The sequence below is a fragment of the Chrysochloris asiatica genome, unplaced genomic scaffold, assembly GCF_000296735.1.
Source record: "Chrysochloris asiatica unplaced genomic scaffold, ChrAsi1.0 scaffold00054, whole genome shotgun sequence".
In the NCBI taxonomy this organism is placed as follows: domain Eukaryota; kingdom Metazoa; phylum Chordata; class Mammalia; order Afrosoricida; family Chrysochloridae; genus Chrysochloris; species Chrysochloris asiatica.
In genome coordinates this window covers 12,421,196-12,442,006 of record NW_006408572.1, presented here as the reverse complement: position 1 = coordinate 12,442,006, position 20,811 = coordinate 12,421,196, and the positions used below count along the sequence as shown (strand labels likewise).

Sequence of the window (20,811 nt, the reverse complement as noted above, 5' to 3'; positions counted from 1 at the left end):
ACCCACAGATTGTTCAACAAAGCCATTGACCAAAGTAAAAGTAAAATGCCACTCATCTAAGTAAGACTTTGGTGGAAGTAGATATTTCTCTTTCTGTGGAAACAGGATAAAACAAAACAAGAAAAGAGCTGGCATCAACTCAGTTTCAATCCAGCGGACCCCGTGGAACTGTGCTTCATAAGATTTTCAGTGACTGTTCAGACGTAGCTCACCAGACCTTTCTTCTGAGGTACCTCTGGGAGCAAGCAAGCTTACTTTGGGTTAGCAGCCAAGAGCATTAACCACCCAGGGACTCAGTAGGAAGTGCAACTTCCCCTTTTTTTGAATAAAATATTCTCCTTTGGTCATTCTCACTTGTCCACTCTGAGACGTTAGGCCTGGTCCTGAATCCCTCAGGGAAGAGTTAACCCTGGAGCCTTTGAGTCTGAAAATAACAGGGCCAGGGCCCAGGCTCAGTGGTCTCCCTGGTGTTTCCAGCTCCCTGCAGTCATGAGCTCTGACGCGGAGATGGCTGTTTTTGGAGAAGCAGCTCCCTACCTCCGGAAACCAGAGAAGGAACGGATTGAGGCTCAAAACCGTCCATTTGATTCTAAGAAAGCCTGCTTTGCAGTGGATGATAAGGAAATGTACGTGAAAGGGATGATCCAGAACAGGGAGAATGATACGGTCACAGTCAAGACCCTAGACGACCGGGTAAGTGATGATGTCAGAATGTCTTTGATGATGTGTACCTCCCTGTTTCCCTTTGAGTGGGATATTAGAAACTTCAATAGAAATCTGAAGACAAAACCTGACCCCATGTTTATTTACTCCATAGTGAATACATAGGTAAAAGCTAAGACTACACACAATTCCGGCCTCTTTTCTTTCTGAGGACATAGACCCTGAGTGGTTTTGTGGTATTTGTTTTGGAGGAAAGGAGAAGGTAATGGAGGGCGAGGTTGGACTACTGAAGGAAGAGATGTTGACTGCTGGTAGATGGACCTACCAAATGGAGCGTCTGGTCTTACAGAGGAGACTCTGGAGGCTTCCCATTGTTTAATGTATAGAATTGCAGTAGACTGTTCAACTCAATAATTATTGGGCACCCACCATGTTTAGGTGTCAGAGTTGGTCACTTTGCAAATATAAGGAAAATTCAGCATCTCCCCTTCCAAAGTTTACTGCCTCACCTAGGAATTAAGAAGCATATGGCGGGTCTGAATCTCAACTCACAAACTGACATAGGGGACAGATCCTCTTTTTATCTTTTATAAGTTGAATTTAACATCTGGTTCAAGCCTCTTTTCATTGAGCTGGAAAGATTTTTTTCTTCACTTATTCTTACCCACCCCCTGCTCCCCTAGCCCCAACAGTTGAGCCACATATTCAGAATTTACGGAGTGCTACACTGCCTTCCTGGTATGGCACTGTAGGATCAGCACTGAACTGCTAACTGAAAGGTTGACAGTTCAAACCCACCAGCTGCTCCTTGGAAACCCTATACAGGATTGCTATGAAGCAGAACTGACTGGACATCACGTAACAACACCACACAAAACAGAACCAGTCCCTGAAGCTTTAGGATACACAAACTTTCTGTCTCCTCTTTTGCTATCTTGGATGTTTCTCTCTAGTCTAGGAGGTTGGGGCAGAAGGGCATCCTCCTACCCAACCGCCTAAGAGATTTAATCTATATCGACAAACTCCCTTCCTTTCACCTTTTCTGCAAAACCCTCAAATTCTTCTAAGAATTTTTGTTGTTGTTAAGTGCCATTGAGTGCGTTCCAACGCATAGGATTTCCAAGGAGCAGCTGGTGGGCTTGAACCGCTGACCTTTATGTTAGCAGTCCAGTGCTTATCCTACAATGCCACACTTAGACTTTTGAAAATCAGGCTCTTTCTATTTTCTGCCCTATTTTCTACCCTTCTTAAGTAACAGACAGGAGAGCCACATAAAAGGGGGCTTCGAAAAGTGTGTGGAAAATTCCATGATCTTTTCATTCCGTTTTTCAACAAACTTTTTGAAGCTCCCTCATATAGGCTTGAATGGAGGAGGAAGGAGGAGAAAACACAAAGAGGAGAAAAATAGAGTGATAGTCTCAAAATCTTTCTTAGCCCAAATGTTTTAACTTCTAGAACAGAAGTACAAGGAATTATGGGAGCCTTGGGGAAGCAGGGTAGAGAGAACATGGGTTATGGAAGTGATGGCCCTTGAGCTAAGCTTGGAAGGTTTCTTGACATACTCTCAGTGAAGCTATTCCATAGAAAGGAACTCATGTGAGCAGTGGTATGGAAGTGAAAATGCCCAGGACACTGTTTCTTTTCAATGTATTCAGTGTTTCAGTGTGTTCCAGCCTTCTTATCACCCCAGCATAACAGACGAGGTAAAAACAGAGACAACGTACCTTGGCCTTGCCTACCTGTTTTAGCGTCCAGTATTGCTATCACAGAAATATCACAAGTGGATGACTTTAAAAAACATAAATTTATTTTCACAGCTCCGGAGCGCAATAGTTCACATCAGGGTCTAGGTCATGCCAATTCCTACCTTATTGATAACCCCTAGGTCTTCCTTGAATCCTTGGCATTCTGTGACTTGTAGACCATTCGCATCTGTCTCCTCCCTGTGTGTGTCTCTGTGTCTCTTCTGCTTGTTTTATAAATTAGAAGTGATTAGATTTGGGGTCCAACCTTACTTTGTTAAAAACAGAGGCAACACAACAAAATCTGATCAAACTACAATGAGACAGGCCTAGTGATGCATTTCTGAGAAATCAGTCACTGAAAACCCAGCAGTTCTACTCTGACTCACATGGGGTCACTCTGAGTCAGAATCAAGCTGCATGATCAATTGGAATACCCCCAATCAGTATACAGGTATATGTTGTTCATTAATACAGCAAAAAAACCCCACCAAAACCCGTATTTCCAAACAAAACCACATTCACAGGTACAAAGCCCAGGAATCCAATACATATAATGGAGGACACAGTTCAATCCCTGACATTATCCTCAGTCTCACTTAACTACCCTGAAAGCTGAAGAACTCTAATGCTCTGCACATCTGTAACCCACTCCTAACATATACATGACATACTGACTTGGAGGAGCGGGTGGCATTCCAGTTGATCACGCAGTTTGGCCAATTGTGGAGTTGATTCTGACTCATGGTGTCTCCATTGGATTTTCAGTAGCTGATTTCTCAGAATTGGGTGGCTAGGATTTTCTTTCAAGTCACTGCTGGATGGATGGAACCAACCTTTTAGCTAACAGTTGAGGAGTTTCATATTTGTAGTATGATCAGATTCTGTTTATCAAGGATGGTTATTTATGGATCATCTCTGGGCTTGGAAACGTTTCATAAAAGTACCCATGGAATGGGGTGATTGCACCACAATACCTCATTTCTTGCATCACACCAGTAAAGTAGGACACCTGCCATTGGTTCTCCCATTTATCACATACTTTTCTTCTTAATGCCCAGATAGTCACTCTGAACAGTGACCAGGTGTTCCCCATGAACCCTCCCAAATTTGACAAGATAGAGGACATGGCCATGATGACCCACCTACACGAGCCTGGAGTGCTGTACAACCTCAAAGAGCGCTACGCAGCCTGGATGATCTACGTAAGCAAAATTTCCAAACCTCTGGGGGGCAAACCCTTCTTTCCAACCATCTGGTTGGGGCGAGTTCATGGTTCTTGTTTCCCACAGACCTACTCAGGCCTTTTCTGCGTCACCATCAATCCCTACAAGTGGCTGCCTGTGTACAACCCTGAGGTGGTGGCTGCCTACCGAGGCAAAAAGCGCCAGGAGGCTCCTCCCCACATCTTCTCCATCTCTGACAATGCCTATCAGTTCATGCTGACTGGTGAGTGATTTCTTTAATCCAGATGCTGATAGTAGTTTTCAGTTAATTATTCAATCCCTTAACCCATGTTTGATTCCCAGCCAAGACATCTTAGGTGCAGTCACCAACCAGCTGTCAGAGGAGGGTTGGGTGTTCATATGATGCTGACCAGGATTCAGTGGAGCATTCAAGCTAAGATGGACTAGAAAAACAGGCTTGGCAATCTACTCTCAAAAATCAGCTAGTGACAAGATGTGACTGGCTTACAAGCTTTCAAGAGGGAACCTAGATCTAGAGGAAGAAGGTAGAATCTCCACTGAGTCGTATCCAATCTGTCTAGGCGGGGCTGATGAAATGTGTATAGGTCTCTTGTGATACAATAGTGAATAATTGTTATCAGGACTGATTGTGAGGGATGGAAATGTAAAGGTAGACATTTTATAGCAAGGAGGGGAGTGATTAACTTTTCAGTCTAGGAGCGGAAGTCTCTAGGACCATGAAGGGAGAAGAGCAGAGAGGGGGACCCTACCCAGAGAAGCAGTGATGCCTGAGATGGAGGCAGAGACAATGACATGGAGAGATGGAGTAGCTGGGGTCTCTAGACCCAGAGAGGGAGAGGGGCTGTGTGCTGACGACCGGGGGGCAATCTTGCAGGGTATACCCTTTGGTTGGTTGATGATTCATGGAGGGGATTGTAACCAGGGCAATGAAACAATATACTATAGGATGAATGTAAAGCTAATGTTCTCCCATGTAAACTATCACATAATTCACAATAAACATTGAAAAAAAAAATCAGCCAGTGAAACTCCTATGGGTCACAGTGATTCAATCTGCAACCATAAAGGGGATGGTGCAGGACCAGGCAACATGTCGTTCACTGTTCACGGGTCAACTTAATGGCAACGAGCAATAAGTCTTAGTTATCTCAGTGATACAACGATGAAGGTAAGCTTAAGCTGTTCAGATGATTTTATGATGGGAACCCAGGGGTACACTACTTTCCCTTATGGGTTGTACCTCAATGTAAAGAAAACAATAATCCTCACCACTGGACCAACAAATAACATCAAGATAAATGGAGAAAAGATTCAAGTTGTCAAAAACTTCATTTTGCTCCCATCAACCATTGCTCATAGAAGCAGCAGACAAGAAATCAAACAACAAATCTACTACAAAAGAGCAAAGATGTCAGTATGATAATTAAGGTGTGCCTGACCCAAGCCATGGTATTTTCAATAACCTTATATGCATGTGAAAGTTGGACAGTGAATAAGACCATAGAAAAATTGATGCATTATGGTGTTGGAGGAGAATCTTAAAGATACTGTGAACTGCCAAAAGAACAAACAGATCTGTGTTAGGAGAAGTACAGTCAGAATGCTCCTTGGAAGCCAGGATGGCTAGGCTTTGTCTCTCACACTTAGGACATATTATCAAGAGGGACCAGTCCCTGGAGAAGGATATCATGTTTGGTAATGTGGAGGGTCAGAGAAAAAGAGGAAGACCCCCAACGAGATGGATTGGCACCATGGCAGCAGCAATGGGCTCGGTCATAGCAATGATTGTGAGGTTGGCACAGGACCTGGCAGTGTTTCATTCCATTGTGTGTTGGGTTGCTATGAGTCGATACCTACTCAACGGCACGTAACAACAACAATCATGCTGTACCCATACTAAGAACACCCTTAGTGAGGGAGTGAGGAACAAAGGGGGTGTTCCAAGTAACCTTGTTAAATGGGCAGGTCACTTAGGAAATGCAAAGTTGGGAGAACTAAGAATAGCCGGCTACCCCAATCTCGGGATTCCTTTTGCGCCTATCAAAATATCCAAAGTAGCACCGGAAGATAGAGATATGTAGTAATATCACACCATGATGCTTACTAACAGTTCTATCTGTCCAATTTTCACATGACTTAACTTAGCACAGATACAAGAAGTAGAAGCAAACAAACAATCAAGATCTGAAGCTTCTTAAAAGTCATCTAACACAATGCCATCCAAACTTTGGGCATCTCGATATCACACTCAATCCTTGGTATTTCTGTAGCGTACTTAACTTTTTTTTTTTCTTTAAATTGATGTTATGTCTGTTTTAGAAGAAAGATTAGTATCATGATTATAAACAGAAAACATTGTCACTTTCCACCTAGAGTGACGATGTGGGAAGTAGATGCTGCTACTTGCCACAAGGAGTCCTGGTGTGGTGCTGTGGGTTAATGCACTGGACTGCAAGGCCTGTTTGAACCACAAGGTTGGCTGTTCAAGCTCACGAGCAGGCTCCTTGGAAACCATATATTGAGTTGGAACTGACTCGATGGCTCTTATACAACAACACTTATCACAAGTTCTGAGTCTGAAAATTGCTTTCTCTTTTACAAAAAAGAGATAACACGATGAGAATGTGCTATCAAGATGCTAATGACCTAGTAAGATGAATAACTGTCACACTGTGGGGTTCAAAGTTCGCCTCTCTAGCTACCCATGTGACATGTCCCGCACTTTGGGAACCTGCATTAAATGTCTCAGACAAGATTGTTGCTGTTGGTGCTTTTAGCTGCCTTCAGGTTGACCCAGCACAACAGAACAAAGCAATGCACAGTTCTGTGCCATCCTAATGATTGGTTGACCATTATATTTCTTAGGGATCCTTTGATTGATTTCCAAAGTAAAAGGAATACTGACTAACACTTTTCCCAGAACAGATTTGTTGTTGTTAAGCACCATTGAGTCAGTTCCAAACTATAGCGACCTTGTATAGGGTTTCTGAGGAACAGTGGCTGGTGGGTTTGAACCATTGGCCTGTGGTTAGAGCACAGGCTAGTAGTTTCTCTTACAGTGCCACACCAGAACAAGCCCAAATCACACTGCTATGTTCTTCTTCTCTGCTTCTTTTCTGATTCGTGTTTTGACCTCCCCTGTGTGGCTCTGTAAGCTATAGCACTAGACCACAAGGTCGGTTTGAACCACAAGGTCAGTGGTTCCAACTTACCAGCTGCTCCTTAGAAACCTTATAGAGGGTTGCTATGAGTCAGAACCAACTCGAGGGCACTTAACCAACAACAACAGTAGACTCTCGGTGTGGCATTATAGGATCAGCACTGGACTGAGAACCACAAGGTTGGCAGTTCAAACTCACCAGCTGTTCCTCAGAAACTCTGTACAGGGTCGCTATGAGTTGGAATCACCTCAACAGCACTTACCAACAACAGTGGCACAACAGTTAAAGTGGTTGACGGTGAGCCAAAAAATCAGTGGTTCAACCCCACCAGCTACCCCATGGGAGAAAGACAGGACAGTCTACTTCCGTAAAGGGTAACAGCCTTGGAAAACCATCCGGCAGTGTTACTCTCTCTATCACGTCGCAGTGAGTCAAAATCGAGTTAACAGCAGTGGGTTTGTCTTGGTGTGTGTGAATATTGTCCTGAGATTCCTGTGTGGTGCAGTTTGTGCTAGACTATGAACCAAAAAGTTGGCAGTTCAAACCCACCCAGTAGCACACAGAAAAAGGCCTGCCGATCTTCTTCCGTAAAAGTTAAAGCCAAGAAAACCCTGTGGAGCAGTTCTACTCTGTAACACATGGAATTGCTGCAAGTTTGAATTAAATTTATGGCAACAATTGGTTTTAGGTTTGGTTCAATGTTGCCCTATTTTTACATTCTGTTTGTTTATTGCATGTTTTGTTTTGTTTCTCTCTGTGGTTCTAGATCGAGACAACCAGTCCATCCTTATCACGTAAGTAATCCAAGTTTGCATTCCAGTGACTTGAAAGCCAGTGCCATCCTTTCCACTTTCTTTTATCCTATTTATTTTCAAATCAACAGTGGAGAATCCGGAGCTGGGAAGACGGTGAACACCAAGCGTGTCATCCAATACTTTGCAACAATTGCAGTTACTGGAGACAAAAAGAAGGAGCCACAGCCAGGCAAAATGCAGGTGAGTAGGTCCATGGACCCAGAGGTTTGTTGGAATTGGTATAACTTAATAAAGGCTGGGTGATGACCAAGTAGATGATCCTCAGCATGTATACACAGTACAATGTCTTGCCCTGTAGGTGCTTATCGGGTAAGGCAGGAGGTGGTTCTGCCTAGTAGACTCATGTTCTAATAGCAGTTCCATTGGTAACAGTGTGTGACCTTGACCAGCTTCCACATCTGCCTCTGGAGAAGGAGTAGGTTGGGCCAGATGTTCTCAAACTGGAGCATGTATTAGAATCACCTAGAGGACATGAAAACAGAGATGCTTACACTGATTGAGTAGGTCTGAAGTGAGACTTACTTGCTTGGACGCAAGGATGGTGAGGCTTTGTCTCATACTCTTTGAATATGTTATCAGGAGAGACCAGTACCTGTAGAAGGACATCGTGCTTGGTATAGTAGATGGTCAACAAAAATGAGGAAGACCTTTAGCAAGATGGATTGGCACAGTGGCTGCAACAATGGGCTCAAACATAGCAATGATTGTGAGGATGGCCCAGGACTGGGCACCTTTTGTTCTGTTGAACCTAGGGTCGCCATGAATTGGAACCAACTCAACGGCCTCTAACAATAATCACAAAATGAGACCTGCTAGCTTGCAGTTTTGATAAGTTCCAATTTTTTTTCATACTTTGGAAAACACTGTGGTTAGCCAGTAGTTTCCAAACACTCTGAAGCATGGAGTTCTGATTAAGAATTCTCATGAAATACTTTTAACTACTTACAAAAATATGTGAGAACCATTGTTTCTATCATACGATTTCTTGAGTGACTTTCATTGCTAACATTCTATTTCTACTGCTGAACACAAATGTCACAATACCAGGCAAGGTCAGGATGCAGACGGTCACAGAGATTTCTGAAACCAAAACCAGACCCACTTCCATTGAGGTGATTCCAACTAACAATGATAGAGGTATAAGTTCTAAAAATCTGTGACCTAGACCGAAATATGATCAGAGAAGAAGGGGAAATTAAGATGGAAAGAGCCATGTTCCAGCTTGGAATCTGGCTTAGCTAGAAGTCATTTTAATGCTATATAAGTAAGACAAGTGGCCTGACATGTCTACATTGGTCCGCAAGTCCCCATTGGCCTGATCAACTACTCTCCCTGCCCAGGACACTCTTATCCTGAGTCACCAATAGTCCATTCCAGAAACAGTGACAAAATCCAAAATCTTCTTTTTCCTTTTCTTGTTTATTATTAGGGAACTTTGGAGGATCAGATCATCCAGGCCAACCCCCTGCTGGAGGCCTTTGGAAACGCCAAGACCGTGAGGAATGACAACTCCTCCAGATTCGTAAGGCCCACTCCAATCATAAATACCCACTCCTCCAAAATTACACCCTCTCCTCAACTGCTGGTTATGAAAAATTGTCAAATAAACTAGAAGAGGCTATGGCTTTTCCTCCCTCCAAGTGATTCAAACCTATCTAATCTGATATCCCATGCACTTGAGAGAACATGCTGGCTTGTTCCTGAAGATGAGAGGATCGAGATCTCTTTCCCTAACCACTCATAGCATCCTGAAGTCATAGGAATTCAAATTTCACAATTAGAGAACAATTTATTTATGCTAAAATGGGTTTCTCTAAGTGAAAACATTTTAAAATTCAAATGTCCACTGGACACTACCCATTGGCCTATATAACAGAGAAGCCTTAGTGTGAATTAGGTTAACAATGTGACCACCTCGAAGTTAGCAGACATTGGGAGTAGAAAAGGCTTTGTACAAGCAGGAGAAGGATTCGATGAGTCAGAAATAGGAAGATATTGAAGAACATGCTTTATTCTTCACCATTTACTTAGGATCAACTCAAAAACATTTACTTCCACGCTGCCAAATCAAGGAATCTCAGCCCTATCCTGAATTTCACTGGTCAGTGAGCAAGTGCCCAGAGGTGAAACCCACTTCTAAGCCTACAGTTGTAAAGTGCATCAGAACTTCACACGCCTGAGTAGCTGGATTATCTCAAACTCTGTATTGCTACCCAACAAGGATGATAAAGTAGACGCATCCATCAAAACCCCCACTCTGAGCCCTGGCCTTTCTTTTTTTTCTCTAGCCATGCCATTTATCTGCTTACACAGCTGTCTAGCTGGATGCAAAACTAAATTCCTCTCCTTATGGAAGACAGGCACACAATAAGCTATCCATTTGTTGTTGCTATTGGTAAATGCCATTGAGTCGGTTCCAACCCATAGCAACCCTATACTGGACTTCCAAGGAGTGAGTGGCTGGTGACCATGAATCACAAACCTTGTGGTACAAACCGAACTTGCATTCCCGCGCAGTAACCCACAGCGCCACATCAGGACTCCATGCTACCCATAATTGGAACAAATTTTTTCATCTGCTAATGAGACACCCACTTAAACTCGAGAACAATTCTTGCAGGCTCTCAGTGCTATCCCTCTGCTTTACTTAGTTCAAAGGCTTCTCTTCTTGGCCACAGTTGTTCTGGTCATTCTATCAAGCTTCTACCTATTCGTAATTATCAATCCATCTTGATTTCATAGTTTACCAATTTCAGACTGCCGAAGTTGGTAAAAAAACAAAAACAAAAATAAACTTCTCTTTCTTTGTCTTTGGCATTGAAGGTTAATACCTAAATTTGAATACTATTCCTGTTAACTGTTCTTCCTTATAGCCATGTGGATATTTTCCTATCACTGACAGCATTGTACTTCAAGATAGATCTTGAAAATGTTCTTTTAGTCACAATGAATGTGACACTGTTCTTCAGTTTGTCATTCCTGGCATGGCATACTAGTCCATAGGATGCCTGATTCAAAATGATCAATCCCAGTCCATTTCAGCTCACTAATGCCTAGGATATTGACCTTCAAGCATTCTATTTCATTCTTGAGGACTTGCATTTTTTCTAGATTTATATTTCATATATTCCATGCTCCAGTTTCTAGGGAGTGTTTGCAGCAGTTTCTTCTCATTTTGAGTAGAGCCATATCTTAATTGTGTGCATGGAACCTGTGCATAGATCACGAGGCAGTCGTTCAAACAGAACAGAGGACACTGTGTGGTTTAAAATCAGGACAGTTGTGTATCAGGGTTGTATCCTTTCACCATACTAAGTTATCTTGTATGCTGAGCAAATAATCTGAGAAACTGATCTATATGAGGAAGAATGTGGAATCAGGATCAGAGGCAGATTCATTAATAACCTGCAAGATGCAGATGACATGACCTTGCTTGCTGAAAGTGTAGAGGACTTGGAGCACTCTACTGATGAAAACAAAAGACTACAGCCTTCAGTATTGATTACACTTCTCACATAAAACAAAAATCCACAAACAGAACCGCTTAGCACCATCAAGATTAAAGGAAAGTATACTGAAATTGTCACTTTGAACCCATAATCAATGCCCCTGGAAGCAGCAGCCAAGATAGCAAATGGCAGATTGCACTGGGAAAATCTGATGCAAAAGACCTCTTTAAAAGTGTTTTTCAAAAAGCGAAGATGTCACCTTGAGGACTAAGGTGCACCTGATCCAAGCTACTTTATTTTTAATTATGTCACATGCATGCAAAAGCTGAACAGTGATTAAGGAAGACTGAAGAAGAATTGATGGCTTTGAATCGTGGTGTTGGTGAAGAATCCTGAAGATATAGTGTACTGCCGGAAGAATGAACAAATCTGTCTTGGAAGCAGTACCACCAGACTGCTTCTTAGATGCAAGGATGGCAAGACTTTGTCTTATATATAGTTTGGATAGGTTGTCAGGAGGGACCAGTCCTGGGAGAAAGACATCATAGTTAGTAAAACAGTGGGCCAGTGAAAAAGAGGAAGACCCTCAATGAGATGGATTGGCCAAGTGGCAGCAACAATGGACTCAAACAGAACAATGATGGTGAGGATGGCGCAGAAGCAGGCGCTGTTTTATTCTGTTTGTTCTGCTGGTCGATACGAATTGGAACCAGACCAAACCAATAACACCTAACAACCACAATCCACCCTTCAGACATCTGCAAGTTTGAGGGCAACTTCTATGAGCTTCCATTATGCAGCTAAAAATACTGAAAACAGAACATTACAATTCACACATCCATCCATTCAACCTTCACTAACTTCTTTATTAGATTTCATTAAGCATTTATTGAGCAACAACTACATTCCAGGTTCTATAGCTACATCCTTGTCCTCATATTTTCTCACAGATCAGTTAAGCAGATAATGTGAGTAGTGTATATGTGTGTGTTCTCCTGTTTGATGGGGTGAGGAGTGGGTAGAGATGAAATTATATAACTGTGTGTATAGAAATATACATGTGTATATGTGAATGCATGGATGTATCAGATATATTCATCTATATAGATACCTATATAGACAAATCTATACTGATACAAATGTATGTACTCATACATGTGTATATAGCTATACACACATATTTATATATAATTTCACCTCTCCCACACAAGAAAGAGGAAACCTGGGTCCTGGGTGAGATCTCCTGAGACACTTGGAAATGGTTGTCAGCAATATGTAAGCCTGAGATATAAAATCCCAAAACTAGCTTCCAGAGCCAAAAAAATGAAGTCAAACAGACATCTCAACCAGACTATCAATTCAAAAGTTGTATATAAAGCTCGAGAGTTCAGGTATAAGAAAGCAGAATTAAAACCAAGAAGACAGTCACGAGTGAAGTGGCCCAAGTAGAGGGTTGGAGAAGGAACCTGGGAACTTCCCTGAGCTATAGACCAGAGCTAGGTGCTCTAGAGAGAAATACATCAGTCTTGACTGACTCCGCTTGGGAGCTCTGAGTTGAGGAATCCCTCACTGTTCTTGAAGGGGGTTTGAGAAAGTCTTCTCAGAGGTATCATTGCCCCTGACTGCACATCCAACCCATCTGTGGTAGTATCTGACAGAGAGACCTGCCACAGAACCATATAAATCAAATAACTATGGTGTTTACTAACCTGTTGCTGAACAGGGGAAGTTCATTCGGATCCATTTCGGAGCCACAGGAAAGCTGGCATCAGCAGACATTGAGACCTGTAAGTCCAGACACTTCTGCATCTTCTTATTTGACTACAGAGACATCTCCCAGGACACAGAACACACTTTTTTTGTTGTTGTTGTCACCTTTAGATCTCTTAGAAAAATCCAGAGTGACATTTCAGTTATCCAGTGAAAGAAGCTATCATATTTTTTACCAGATCATGTCAAACAAAAAGCCAGAACTAATTGGTAAGTTCTTGGTGTCATTGGAAAAAATTTCAGCATTCATTGTGTTGGAGATGCTAATGGGAACTTTGTGTTTCAGACCTGCTTCTGATTTCAACCAATCCCTTTGACTTTCCCTTCATAAGTCAAGGAGAGGTCACCGTAGCCAGCATTGATGACAGTGAAGAACTGTTGGCCACTGATGTAAGCTTTTATTTGTTTACATGCACAATCCCATGACATTGACTACACTCTTTCTGTTGAGCAATCCATATCACTGTCCTTTTCCTAATTATGCCACCACTATTAATGTAAGCATGGTGCCCCCCAAACAAAAGTTCCCCCTCTCCCCCTTCCTCTCACCCATGGTAACCACTAAGGTTTGGTTTCTATATATTTGTTCATTTCATATAAGTGATGTCAGACAGTTTGCGTCCTTTTGCAACTGACTTATTCCACTCAGTATGTTTCCAAAGTTCATTCATGTTGGGGCATACATCAGGACTTCAATTCTTTTTGTTGTTGTTTATTGGTAAGCGCAGTCAAGTCTGTTCCGACTCATCGCAACCCTATGCACAACAGAGCAAAACACTGCCTGGTCCGGGACCACCCTCATAACTGCTGTTACCTTTTTAGCTCATTGTTGTAGCCACTGTATCAATCCATCTTGTTGTGGGTCTTCCCGTTTTTAGCTGACCCTCCACTTTGCCAAGCATGATGCCTCTCTTCAGGCACTTATGCCTCTTGAGAACTTGTCCAAAGAACAAGAGATGAAGTCTCACCATCCTCACTTCCAAGGAACATGTTGACTGTACTTAGTTCAAGACAGATTTGTTTCTCTTCTGGCAGTTCATGATATTTTCAGTATTCTTCACCAACACCATAATTCAAGTGCATCAATTCTTCTACGATCTTCCTTTTCATTGTCCAAATTTTACATACATTTTGGGCAGTTGGCGTACTTTGGTCCTCAAGCTGACATCTTTAAAAGACGTTTTTAAAAGGTCTTTTGCAGCAAATTTGCCTTAATGCAATGCATCTTTTGATTTCTCGGCTACTGTTTCCATGAGTATTGATTGTAGATCCAAGCAAAATGAAGTCTTTGACAACTTGAATCTTTTCTCCATTTATCTTGATGTTATTTATTGGTCTAGTTATGAAGATTTTTGTTTTCTTTATGTTGAGGTGCAATCCATACTGAAGGCTGCAATCTTTGATCAGTATTTAAGTCCTCTTTACTTCCAGAGAGTAGGATGATCAGTTGAGACCATGTTCTTCTTCATGTAATCAGCATACAGATTATGTGTATGATGAAAGAGTACAACTCCAGCACACACCTGTACTGATTTTAAACCATTCAGAGTCGCCTTGTTTTGTTCTAATTACGACCTCTTGGCCTATGTACAGGTTCCTCATGAGCACAATTAAGTATTCTGTAATACCCATTTTTTGTAATGTTACTCATAGTTTGTTATTATCCTCACAATCGAATGTCTTTACATAGTCAATAAAGCACAAGTAAATTTTGTCTGGTATTCTCTGCATTTAGCCAGTGATATCCTGTGTTCCACGTTCTCTTCTGAATCCAGCGTAAATGTCTAGCAACTCCCTGTCGATGTACTGTTGCCAGTGTTTTTTTTAACTAAGCAAAATTTTACTTGCATGTGACATCAGTGGTATTGTTGGTAATTTCTGCATTCTGTTAGATCATCTGTCTTTGGAGTGGGCACAAATATGGCTCTTTTACAGTCAGTTGGTCAGGAGTTGTCTTCCAAATTTCTTAGCATAGATGAGTGAACCTCTCCAGTACTGCATTAGTTTGTTGAAAGATTTCAATTTATATTCCATCAATTCCTGGAGCCTTGTTTTTTCAGCATCAGTATCAGCACAGTTCAGACTTCTTCCTTCAATACTATCGGTGCTTAATCATATGTTACCTCTGGAAATGATTGAACATCAGCCACTTCTTTTTGACACAGTGACTGTGTATTCCTTCCATCTTCTTCTGATGCTTCCTGCATCATTCAACAATTTTCCCACAGAATCCTTCGACATCACAAGTCGAGGCTTATATTGTTTTTTCAGTTCTTTCAGATTGAGCAATGTTGAGTGTGCTCTTCTCTTGTGGTTTTCTAACTCCAGGTCTTTGCACAACAATATTTAATGAGATAACATATGTATGGTTATCCCAATGCTTAGCACAGAGAAGGGACTTTGTGAATATTTATCCCTTTCTCATGTGAAAAATTATGGTATCTCTGATGGTCTTCTCTTATCATTTCATTATTCTTGATTCTTCATAACTGTAGAAATCCTAGATTGCAATGCCGAGCTCTGAAGGTGCCTACTGAGTTCGTTCTCAGCCCCTACCCATGAAATTTCTTCCTTTTTCTTCATAATGGCACAAATATACTTAACAAAGCACACACCAACTCAACAATTTCTATACGTGCAACTCAGTGCCACCTAAACAAAAGCTCTCGCTTCTCCCCTCCCTCCCACCATCTCTGGTACCCACTAAGAAGCATTGCTTTCTATACTTGCCTATTTCATAAAAATGAGGTCATTTAGTATTTGTCCTTTTGTGATTGACTGGTTTCACTCAACAAGTTTTCAAGATTCATCCATGTTGTGGCATGTATCAGGGCATCATTTCTCTTTCTCTTTGGCTAATGTTCCATTGTTAGAGTATGGAAAGACCACATTTTGTGTATCCATTCATCTGTGGTTGCACATCTAGGCTGTTTCCCCCTTTTGACTACTGTGAGAAGAACTATGACGAACATTGGTGTGTAGGTTTCTGTTTGCGCTCCTGCCTTCACATTTTCTGGGCATAGATTTAGGATTGGGATTGCTGGGTCCTATGAAGTTCTGTGCTCAACTTATTGAAGAACTGCAAAGCAGTTATACCATGTTTGCACCGCAGTAGTCTTTCTACCACTATCAGACAATGATTGCTAATATCCTCACTCAGTTCACAGTCTCTAATCTAAATCAATGGACAATGGAAAAGGATTAGATGTTTGATGGAAGGAACTAGATTTTTCACATTTCCTTCCCACAATATCCCTCAACCTACACCAACATGCTAAATTAAACAACTGGATTCTAACCCCTCATCTACCACCCTCCACCTGATACCTAATATTTGGGCAAACACACATACATGCTCTGTCTCATGGGCTCTAAGAAAGGGGCTCAAAACAGTTGTTGTGGATCCTTGAATCTGGCTATGACAGCTCTCCTTTTCGCCTCCCAGAATGCCATTGACATCTTGGGCTTCAACTCAGAGGAGAAGGTGGGGATCTACAAGCTGACAGGAGCTGTGATGCATTATGGGAACATGAAGTTCAAGCAGAAGCAGCGAGAGGAGCAGGCAGAGCCAGACGGCACAGAAGGTAACGGCACCTGTTTTTAGGTTAATAGTTCAGTGCAAACCATTTGTATTACCCAGGGACCTTGGCTTGCTCTTGCTGTATAACAAATTACCAATAACTCAGCAGCTTGAGGAGTCCTGGTGTGGCTAGCCACACTGGACTGCTAGCCACAAGGTCGGTGGTTCCAGCCATTCCTTGGAATGCCTACACAGGATCATCACTATGAGTTTGAACCAACTCGACGGCACTTAACAGCAACAAAGCAGCTTGAGACAGCACAAATGTCTTATTTCACAGGTTCTGTGGGTCAGTGGTCCAGGCCCCAGTGAATGTGTCTTCTGCTAAGGGTCTCATAGGCTGAAATCATCATATTAGCCAGGATCATGTTCTCACTGGATGGAGCCCACACCCACTTCCAAGTTCATGCAGGCTGCTGGCAGAATTCAATTCCTGTGGTTGTAGGACTGATGTCCACATTATTTTGGTGGTGACTGGCCAGGGATCTCTCCAGCTCTTAGAAGCCACCCTGGGGTCCTTCTACGGGACCCTTCCTCTCTGAGGAAAGCTCTTTGCTTTCTTCCAGGCTGGTGGGAGCCTGGCTTGCATATGCCCTGCTTTCTTTGAAAGACTCACCTGGTTAGGTTAGACCTGCCAGGCATAATCTTTCTTCTACGGCTTCCAGTGGCTGATTTTTTTGCAAATTGGTCTTGAGGCCTTTCTTCCAAGGAGCCTCTGAGTGGACTTGAACCTCCAACCTTTCTGTTAGCAGGCCAAGTGCATTAGCCATTTGCATCACTCAGGGACTGACTTCTGATGAACTTAAAGTCACCTCATTACAGAGTGATGTCCTGTGATGTTCATACTTTCCACCCACACTCAAGTGGAAGCGTAATATGGGTGTGCACATTCATGAGGTGGAAAGCTTAAGGAGTCTCTTAGAATCTTACCTTCCATATAAGCACATGGCAAGTCACAGGAGAGACGCTGAGAGTATCCAGAGAAAGAGTTGCTGCTGATGGGGGCAATCAAAGAAGGCTTCCTGGAGGAGTGGCACTGACTTGCACTTTGAGTGGGATTCTGAAAGGTGTGGGTGGGAGAGGACAGTCTGGGAGAGGAAATTCCAGGAGCAAGGGGGCAGAGGATGAGCTGTGATGGGGACTGAGGAGCAGAGTGATCCTCTTTGGAAGGAGAAGAGAGTCTGTGCAGATGGAAATCAAATGTGATCATTTTCACATCAATGTGGAAAGGTCAGGAGCGCTGCGATAAATGGTTTAGGATGTATTTGTCGAGTGTGGAAGCTGCTGATGCTGTGAGTAGTAGAGGAAGTGACTCTTAGAAACTAGAATTAATCTGTCAGCAGCCAACTCACCAAGGGTGGGAACTTTGAAATCATAATAAATTAGACCCTGCCATTAGGGTGGACTGTGTTGAGACCTGTTACATTAGGGTCCCAGGGCCCCTTCCAGCCACCAGCCTAATAATGTGTACCAGTGTCTCCTCCTCAGCCTTGACAGCCCTGAGCAGGAAGAACCTGGCAAAAGAGAAAGCAGAAGCTATAATCAGAGTCTAACCTGTTCTGATAAAGATGCTAATTCAAGTTTACATTTACTGAGTTCTCCTATGTACCAACCACGCTTCCCAACAAACCTACCCCTTGAACAGTTACTGCTCCACATTCTACAGAAGGTAAAACTGAGACAGCAAGAAACAAAACCAGCTCCTTGACTTTCGTGCTTTTGTCAGCATACTTTGTCACTTCAGTAACATTATAAACTCCACAGTACCATATCAAAATAAATGCCCTCTCCATGAAGAAGGAGGAGAAGAAAAGCCCAAATGTGAACCTAGACAGCCTAGCTCTAGAACCCAGGTTCATCACCATATTATTCCACATCTCTTAGAAACAAGGGTTTTGAAGATGAACTGAGCAGAACTTGGTAAGTGAGAATGAACCACAGGTACCTCAAGGGTAAGAGAGAATGATTTATTATCCAAGGGCCTGAGTTTTAAGTGACCAGGGGAACAAAGGCAGCGCCCCTAAATGGGAAAGACATGCATTTAGCCTTTTCTTGAATTTTCAATCAATTTTTTTAAAAAGTTGAACTCAAGTTGATTTCCACTCATGACACCTCTATGTGTATCAAAGTAGAACTGTGCTCATAGGGTTTTCAAAGGCTGATTTTTCAGAAGTTGATCATCACGTTTCCTCTGGGTGGGTTTGAGCCATCAACCTTCAATTAGTAGCCAAGCACATAACAGTTTGTACCACCAAGAGACTCCATGTAACAAATATTTGCCTGTATTTTCATGAACTTTTCTTCCCAACTAGTTTCCAAAAACTTGAAGGCAGGATCAAAGTCTGGTACTTCTCTCTCAGTACTAACACAACCCCTGCATGAATGACAAAGTGCCTGACATGCATGGCCACTTGTCCCATTTATTTTACTTTATCATTGTTGAGGGTTCCATCTTCAAGGCAAATTGAAAGTTCTTAAGAACCTGGGCTCTTGCATGATGGGATTGAAACTCTCCTGGACAGGATCAGATCTGATGCATGTGAGATAATATGCCAACATCAAAAGAGATTATATCAAACCTTTCTGGGAGGAGGCAGGACTGACTGGACACCCCAGAGGCTATAGTTTTTGTGTGAAATTCTTGGAGGATGCAGCAGTTTGGGATACACTGGGAACCTAAACACTGACTGTTGGAACACACCCACCAGGTGCATGGAAGGAAGCCCCGACAAGGTGCTTTATAAAGAGTATAGCCAAGAGTACCCTAGGGAGAATAGTTCTACTCGGTAACACATGGAGTTACCATGAGTCAGAATTTACTCCCGACTGGTTTGGTTTGAGGGTTTGGGTTTATTTGCTTGTTTGTTGTGAGATGTTCTTTCTCCTCTTCCCTCAGTGGCTGACAAAGCTGCATATCTGATGGGTCTGAATTCTGCAGAAATGTTGAAAGGCCTGTGTTATCCAAGGGTGAAGGTTGGGAATGAATATGTCACTAAAGGGCAAAATGTCCAGCAGGTAACCAAGATACTCTGAACCCAGGTGACTGGGGTATTTTCTTATTTTATCCATTATCTTAAAGTTCTTGGGGTTGCAGGTATCAGACATACATATTAAACTGGCTCTCGGGCTTTAAATCAAAGATACCTTGTTGTTGTTGTTAAGTGTCGTTGAGTTGGTTCCGACCCATAGCAATCCTGTACAGGGTTTCCGAGGGTGTAAATCTTTACGGGAGTAGAAAGCCTCATCTTTCTCCCACGGAGCAGCTGGTAGTTTCGAACCACTGACCCTGAGGTTCATAGCCCAATTCGTAACCACTACACTACCAGAGCTCCTTAAATATACCTTAAGGAACTCCAATAACTCAAGGAATGTAAATCAAGGCGTGCTGTTGGGCCCCATGAGGGTTGGGAATTAGAAGCTGAAAAGCCCTCTCTGGAACCAGGCAGCCACTTTCTAGGTCCTTCTGTCTCCTCTCCCATCTCTTCCCATTGGTGTGTCCCCACCAGACTGACAAGCTTTCTCCACCTTTCCTGCTCATGGTCATCCCATTTCTTCCAAGTTCACATTCCCATGGTTTCAGCCTCACCCTAAGACTAAACCCAGTGTCTATTGATCCAGATTCCAAATTCTTAGTAGGAACACTCTGATTAGCCCAACTTGGATCAAGTGTCCATCTGGCCACATTAAGTGTCTTGAGGTGGGGGTCTTGCATTATAATCATGACTGTTAGAAAAAGGGGAACTTCGTGAATTAGAACAACACCTCAAGATATATGAAGTTGTCAATATTTGGTTGTTTTTGTCCTGCAAGACATCAACTAAGTAAGCTACAACTTAACGAAACATAAAAATAAAAATTTGAGGGCTGAGTAGATGATCCTTCCTCAAGGTGACCAACTCAGTGGGTGCCCTGGCTAAGGCCATCTATGAGAAGATGTTCCTGTGGATGGTCACCCGCATCAACCAGCAGCTGGACACCAAGCAGCCCAGGCAGTACTTCATCGGGGTCTTGGACATTGCTGGCTTTGAGATCTTTGACGTGAGTAGTAAACTGTGTATAAATGACTTGTAATTTGATAGATCTTGTTAGAAGATTCAAAATTATCTTTACAAAAAATGTGAAGGAACTCATGGTGAAGAAGACTCTTTGAAGAAATACAAAAATAAGTGAATGATTAGTAGGGAAGTGGAGAGAATGTTTTCCTTTCATGTCTAGAAGTCTTAAAGAATGGTCCATGAGAGGCTAAAATATTAAAAGTCGATCCTACATCCAAGCAGATAAGTATATAAATGTTATTAAAAAGTAAGTTAAGGGAATATTTAAAAGATAGTCTCATTTAACAAGGTTTTGCCTAAGATGCATGATTTCAGGCAATTCATTTGGAAAGCAAAGAATTTGAGGAGTCAATTCTCCTTTGCTTAGA

General features: G+C 42.3%; 1 protein-coding gene across 1 annotated transcript in view; it reads left to right on the top strand.

Moving 5' to 3' along the window:
- Window positions 1–489: 489 nt before the first annotated feature.
- Window positions 490–20,811, top strand: part of MYH13 (myosin, heavy chain 13, skeletal muscle) — a 69,360-nt gene continuing 49,038 nt past the window's right edge. Inside the window, exons 1-12 of the mRNA XM_006863507.1 lie at window positions 490–693; window positions 3,467–3,610; window positions 3,698–3,854; window positions 7,541–7,568; window positions 7,658–7,769; window positions 9,019–9,111; window positions 12,762–12,825; window positions 12,920–13,018; window positions 13,095–13,198; window positions 16,254–16,392; window positions 19,285–19,403; window positions 20,277–20,426. Of these exons, the coding sequence (XP_006863569.1) occupies window positions 490–693; window positions 3,467–3,610; window positions 3,698–3,854; window positions 7,541–7,568; window positions 7,658–7,769; window positions 9,019–9,111; window positions 12,762–12,825; window positions 12,920–13,018; window positions 13,095–13,198; window positions 16,254–16,392; window positions 19,285–19,403; window positions 20,277–20,426 (1,413 nt within the window). The remainder of the gene's footprint in view (window positions 694–3,466; window positions 3,611–3,697; window positions 3,855–7,540; window positions 7,569–7,657; window positions 7,770–9,018; window positions 9,112–12,761; window positions 12,826–12,919; window positions 13,019–13,094; window positions 13,199–16,253; window positions 16,393–19,284; window positions 19,404–20,276; window positions 20,427–20,811) is intronic.